The 7,426-nt window shown below is 35.5% G+C and overlaps 1 protein-coding gene across 1 annotated transcript; it reads left to right on the forward strand.

Moving 5' to 3' along the window:
* The first annotated feature begins 5,324 nt into the window (after positions 1–5,324).
* LOC111883121 (uncharacterized) lies at positions 5,325–6,083 on the forward strand. Its single transcript, XM_023879483.1, has one exon. The coding sequence runs from the start codon at positions 5,325–5,327 to the stop codon at positions 6,081–6,083; it is 759 nt and encodes a 252-aa protein (XP_023735251.1).
* Positions 6,084–7,426: the final 1,343 nt, after the last annotated feature.

The raw sequence follows: 7,426 nt of genomic DNA on the forward strand, positions 1-7,426 counted from the left end.
TCGAGCCGAAGCTCTACCCGCGAGAAGCCCGGTGTGTGAAGATATCCCAGTTTCATCGAAGAATACTACTTGAAGAGCCGTAGCGTTGTCCGATAATCGTCTTATCAAGTGAGTGCATAGTCTCTTTCATAAACACGATTTTAATACAATTATTGATTGAATGTATTAAGTGTATGTTTTGTGTAAGTGTGTAGTTGCTTTCTTCTAACACATAGAGATAAATTATTCTCTATAAAATACGTGCTATGTGTTTGTAAATTATCTGTTATCTGGAATAAGTATTGAATGGATACATTATACAGGTTTTAAAGTTATATATATATATATATATATATATATATATATATATATATATATATATATATATATGCTATCTACAAAATTGTTGGGTATAACATGGGTAGATAGTTGATGTGTGACGAAATAAATTGATGAGAGACATCGATGTTGTTGTTGATCTAGTCATCTAGCGGAGTATGGATGACGGCCACAGACTCTTTCTAGACTGTCCAGTGGAACGCTGGCAGGTTTATAACCTGTAGGTGTTGTGAACAATGTGTTCACCGATGTACTCTATCCCCCTCATGGTTGCCATTAGGACATCTATTGTCGAGGAAACCCCTTTGCAGTAATGTCCATCCCGATGAAAAATCCTAGACTAGGTCTCTTTTGATAGTTGTTTTAGGGACATAAAGTGAGGATAACGGGAATGGGTAATCGGGTTATTGTTGGTTCGTGAAATTAAATATAATTATTTATTATGGGTTGAAAACCTTATATGCTCGCCAGACTCCCAAGCTTGACCCACTCAGTTTTATTTGCATTACAGGTACTAGCGCGAGAGCATAAGTTGGACAACTTGTGAAGATATTTTGCTTATAGGCCAGTAGTTGTATATAACTTGTTGTAAGACTTATAATGTGCCGTTTAGGCTTTTGGTATGTATCGGAACATGACATCCCGAGTTTTGTTATATATGAAAATACATTTCTTTAAGAAATGCTTTGATAAATTTTATTTTATCATAGATTGTTTTGGGAAAAAAATTCTGCAACTCTTTTTATTCAAATGATTACTCTGAAATTATTTTAAAAGCATAAATTAAATCGGTCTTTTCTGGCTGCGATTTTGGGGTGTCACATAAAAAGTCAAACCGAAAAGCTAAATTTGAAAATTTGAAAGTTAAACGATAAATTCAAAGTTAAAATTTTAGGTTAAAAGTCAATTTAGAAAGTCAAAAATTAAAAGCCAAAATTTTGGGTTGAAAGTGGAATTTTAAAATATAAAAAATTGAATTTTGGGGCTAAAAGTGTTAAAAATCCGAAAATAAGAACCGAGAAATCGAATCCTTTTGGATTAAATTGGGAAGGAGAATATCAATTTGTTTGCTAGATCAACTGGAAGGGGCATTGGACTTAGAAGGCAGGGGACCTGGGTTCGATTCCTGGCCACCCCAATTTTTTTTTTGAAGAAATGTTGAAGGCGAGGACTATGCGTGTGAGGACCGATCACGTGCTGGAGCTTGCTGGCCGAGAACTATCCGAGAACCGAACACGTGCGAGGTGTGCGGTCGAGAACGGCCGAAGCCGGAAAGGCTGCTGGGCTGTGAACTATGCGAGACCTCGGACCGTGAACTAGTTGGGCCGTGAAAGCTTCGTCGGCTGAGAAAGCTTCTTCGGTCGTGAACACTACTTCGGTTGGCTGTGAACACTTCTTCGGATCGTGATAAAACAACTTTTTTCACCCATTTTTGCTCCGAAACTCAATCAAAAACTTGTTTTTATGAAAAACACGAATAACAAACCCCCACTAATTTGCCAAAAACTATCCAAAAAACGAAAAATCCTTCAAGAAAAAAAATAAAAAACGCTCCAGATCTGCCAAATTGATTGATACAATCCAAGCTCTGATACCAACTGTAAGTCCCAAATTCGCTTGACGTATCAATCAGATCCAATTGATGGTGCGGAATCTCAATCAATTGGATGATGCAAGAGCAAAATAGAGAAGGAGAAGAAGAATAAGATGAATCTTCATTGTATTCAATAATATGAATGATGATCAATACATGAGATTCACACACACACTTACACCTTCTCTACTTTCTCTCTCTAGAACACCTTAGAGTACACACATTTAAGCTCCTTTCTCTCTTAGCTGTATACACTCCTCACCCTTACAACTATATATAGTGGACATGGGCTACAAATGGGTTCACGACTGTGAACACCTTATAATCGTAAACACAACCGCAAACACATATTACATGACCGAAAACTATTAAAGCCTAGAAAAATAAAGTATAAACCATATTTTTGACCCAACAATTTCCACTAACCATTAACATACGTTGAAAAATTGAGAGTTTTAAATGAATACGGTTTAAAATATATGATTTATATTTAACTATATTGATTTGGATGACATAATTTATAAGATATTAAAGATTTAATAAATTGAGATGCTAACAATAAGGCACATGTGTGTTTTTATGTTTTTTGAAACGAAAAATATAATATACTTTTTAAACTATTCTTGATTTTATTTATATTTCATAAAACATTTGAACCTTGAAACCTAAATAAGAAGAGTGACACTTGGTACTGCTAGATCACAATCTTTGTATAGCTCAACGTGTGATAACTCAAATTAAATAAAGGTATAAAATTTTTTTACTGTATTATTAAAATGAGATAATGGGTGATTAATTAGGAGTAATTGAGTTTAATTAAGAAAAATAATGAGGCTTATTAATAAAATTGTCACCTTCAATAGAACAAATAAATTCAAGCATTTGAAGGGTTTATAATGTCCAAGGCCTTAGGCATTATAAAGAGCTCGAGAAATCGAGCAGAAACCCCACTTGAATTGGGAAAAAGAACAAAGAAACGAGAGAGAAATCGAAGGTAGAAGGTTGTGAAGATTTTCAGAATTGTGGTCTAAATTAAGGTATGATTCTTCAGATTCGACTCGTTATAGTTGTTAGAATCGGTCAATATAGTCCTACTACGTGTTTTGGTAACACTAGGGTCTCGGTTCGACTGATAATGCTATAATTTGATGAATATTTTGAAGGAACGTTTTGGGTGAAATATGAGGTTTAAGTTACCTTAATTTGGTTTTGCTTTTAATAGTTGATTGTGAAAATAAGTTAGTATGAAGTGGAGATAAGTAATGAGAATTATATTTATTTATTTGATACATTTTTCAAAGAATGGTTCAACAATGGCAGAAAAATAAGTTTATATTCGGGTGAAGAAGAAAGACTTTTGGGTCCGTGTTTTTCTTTTGACTGGTTCATGAGATATTTCATAATAAAAAAGAAAAAAAAAACAATGGAAAAACCATAATTGGGGTTAAGCAACGTTATTATTTCGTACTTGCTTAGCCTTTTTATTCCATTTAATCTTTGGATCATAAGTTACAGAAGAAAACTGTAGACCTCTTTTAACTTTGTGATTTTTTTTAAAGGTATCCGATTTCAACAATCTCAGTCCCTTTTAATCCATATTTTTTTTTCTGGAAGTTGAAAACTAAAGATATATAAATAGTCCTTCAACTATTAATAATTTGACCAATTCATTTGTGTTTTCTTTAGATTGGAAGTGAGTATCACAAAAATGTCACTACAGCTTTAATAGCTTGCTAGTTATTATAACTATTTTTAAAGCGATAATTCTTGTAAATTAAAGGTTTAATTGTTTTACCTTGAATATATTTTTAAGGGTGAAACCTTATTAATACAACAATATTGACATGGAAAAAAAAATATAACACTCTTACTAAAATTTTCACGAACGTGTAATTAACGTAATTGGATAGTTATTAATGGTTGAGTGAACGAGACACGTGGATAGTGGAACCAAAACGAACTCATAGGATGTTGCCTTAGAAAATTTATTGGTGGAATATATGGTACAGGTTAGCAACAAAGCTTCGATTTGAACTTATCGGTTACGAGATGAGTTTTTCGTGTTCTGTGGTTGCTCGCACATAAACATTTATCATGCTTTTATTATGTGGTTTTATTTATTTATTTAATGACAATATGTTTTATGATAAGTATGGTTGCGTACAAATGTTATTTTGGATTTGTTATCTAATGTGTGTGATTTTGGATGACATGTTTAGCTAGAATGAGTGGGTGTTTAATCATTTTGAGCATGACAAATGTGTGTGTTCGACAGGGATGGGAATTCAGAATCATACTCATTTCCTTGGATATTTAAAATACACTAGTGTAATGGATGATGAGTTGTCTCAAGGAGAAGGGAAATGAACATTTGGTTCTTTCTCTGGAAAATTAATCGTTCCCCTAAATTATGTCATCGGGTGATATGTTTGTTATATGACTTTTGAAACTATGTGATAAAACTATTTGTTTTTTTAAGTGATGGACATGTATGTGCAACACGAACTCACTAGGCCCTACACTCACCCTTTTAGAAACTTTAAATGTGCGCAACCCAGGAAATTATTTAACAAGTGGCAGTAAGAAGGCTAGGGAGAAGGATTGATCAGCAAGGCGACAAAGGAGTTCCGCAAAGACGTAACACCCGAAGCTCTTCAGTTGAAGACTTTATTTTATTTTATTTTTTCTTCCGTTGTAGTTAATCTATAAGTAAGTTCAGAATTGATCTTGGAAGATGTTAGAATGATTATTTGTTGTATAATCCTTAAATGAAAATTGGGGTGTTACAAGTTGGTATCAGAGCGACGTTTAAGCAGATTAGGTGTTTGCATAAACACTTAAGCTTAGACGGAAGGAACGAGAGGAAATCAAACAACTAAACTATACCACATCTCGCTTGTAGGTAACATGTCTTCAAGGAGATCTGGAAGGTTTGCTAGGGTCACCCCGGAGGAAGAACACATCCCAATTGGAGCTTATGTTAGGCGCCTAGAGATGTACCGAAAATTCCGCTGATCCCTAATGCGAGCCGTGGATGTGGCCAAGGAAGAGGAGGAGGTAGGGTAGAGGAAGAGGGAGAGGAGAAGTAACTGCATCGATAGCTACACCATCTGGCCAGGGTAGCTCCGGCTCCCACCGCAGTCGATATCGAGGTCGCGGAAGGGGTCGTGCGACAAACATGATCACTAGAGAAGAGTTGGTTGATGAGATTGCTCAAGTGGTACACGCTACCTTGTCAAATGTATTTTCTCAGACACGAGATGCAATAATGAGTGAGTACCAGGGTAACTTGGGCGGAGGTGAAGAAGACTAAGAGTATAGTACACCAAATACAAATCCTGACCCAATCATTGCACAACCCTCAAGGCACATTGACAACCATGAACGGAGGGGTTGTAGTTACAAGACGTTCATGAATTGTAATCCACCTGTATTTAACAAAGAAATTGATCCTGTTTTGTCATCAACATGGATCATGGAGATTGAGGGAACATTTGATACTAGCAAATGTGCGGATGAGGACAAGGAGATTTATACTGTGACAATGTTAAAAGGGGAGGCAATACATTGGTGGGGTATGGTGAACGAAGTTAGGGGGCGTGAGGCGGCCAAGAAGATGTTGTGGGATGAGTTTATGAAAAGCTTCAAAGAAAGGTTTTGTCCTCAAACGACGATCAAGCAATTGGAAGAAGAATTCTTGAGGTTGGAACAAGGGAATATGACAGTGAGAGAGTATACTACTAAGTTCACTGAGAAAGCTAGATTTGTAGAGTTTTATGTGTCTACGGAGGAAAGGAGGGTTGAGAGGTATACTTGGGGAATAAGATCTGCCATTTATGAATTTGTAGAAATTCAGAAACCAGGTACCTTCCAGTCTGCTGTAGACGCTGCGGAAGGCCGAGAGTGGGAAAAGAATCGCCAGGGTGAGAATAAGGATTTAGGGAAAAGGAAGTTGGAAAGTTCAAATACAGACTCAAAGAAAGGCAAGACTTCTAGTTCATATCGTAATTATGAGCAACAGTCTGGGATAGAACAATGTACCATATGCAAACGGTTCCATAAAGGGGAGTGTAATATGAACCAAAGAACTTGCTACAAATGTGGAAAGATAGGACATAGCACTTCATATTGTAAAGTAAAGAGTGCCAATTTCATGTTTAATCAAATATGATTGAACATGAGACAACAAGATAAGTGGAAATTCTAAAAGACTGTGACTATGAGGTATTATGTCACCTAGGGAAGGATAATGTTGTCACTTACACTCTAAGTCATAAGTTAAGGAAGGAATCAAGCAAGATTTAAAATGATGAGAATTGATGTAAGTGTCAGTTTACTGGGTAGACCGAAGAAGAGTCAAAAAGAATCCATGGAAGAGGATAAGTGGAAAGTGTTTAGATTTTTTTAACTGGTGTATGATGACACATTTAACGGGGACATGGGTGTATGATAGTCGGGAACATAACGGGTGTGTTGAGACCAACGGGAGATAGGATTTGAGAAGTTACTCATTTCCTTGGATATTTAAATGCTTGAGAACAACGGACAAGTTGTGCCAAGTGGAAGGGAAGTGGACCATTAGTTCTTTCTCTGGATATCTAAAATGTTCCCTTAAATTGTGTCATTGGGTGAAACATACTTGTGGAAAAAGTTATTGATGAGATCGTTCGATTGTCTATTTATGATCAGAACCTTAGTTTCATGTCATCATTTTGGAAGAGTTTACAACGAGAAATGGATTATCTGGTAAGGGAGTTAAGGAATGTGGAGATACAACTCATGAAAGCTCAATGAAAGTAACATAAAGGGTCAGACGTGAAATGGGGAAACGTATGAGATAATAAGACCAAATACCCTAATTTGGTTGTTTAGTTCAAATTCCGAGGACGAAATTTTTCAAAGGGGGGAAGTTTGTGATAACTCAAATTAAATAAAGGTATAACCTTTTTTTACTATATTATTAAAATGAGATAATGAGTGATTAATTAGGAGTAATTGAGTTTAATTAAGAAAAATAATGAGGCTTATTAATAAAACCCGTCACCTTCAATAGAACAAATAAATTCGACCATTTGAAGGGTTTATAACGTCCAAGTCCTTTGGCATTATAAAGAGCTCGAGAAATCGAGCAGAAACCCCACTTGAATTGGTAAAAAGAATAAAGAAACGAGGGAGAAATCGGAGGTAGAAGGGTGTGAAGATTTCTGGAGTTGTGGTCTAAATTAAGGTATGATTCTTCAAATTCGACTCGCTATAGTTGTTAGAATTGGTTAATATAGTCCTACTACTAGTTTTGGTTCCATTAGGGTCTCGATTCAACTGATAATGCTATAATTTGATGAATATTTTGAAGGAACATTTTGTGTGAAATATGAGGTTCAAGTTACCTTAATTTGGTTTTGCGGAGATAAGTAAGGAAAATTTTATTTATTTATTTGATACATTTTTCGAAGCCTGAAAGGGTTCAACAATGGCAGAAAAATAAATTTCTATTCGGGTGAAGAAGAAAGACTT

The sequence above is a fragment of the Lactuca sativa genome, chromosome 4 (assembly GCF_002870075.4).
Source record: "Lactuca sativa cultivar Salinas chromosome 4, Lsat_Salinas_v11, whole genome shotgun sequence".
NCBI lineage: Eukaryota > Viridiplantae > Streptophyta > Magnoliopsida > Asterales > Asteraceae > Lactuca > Lactuca sativa.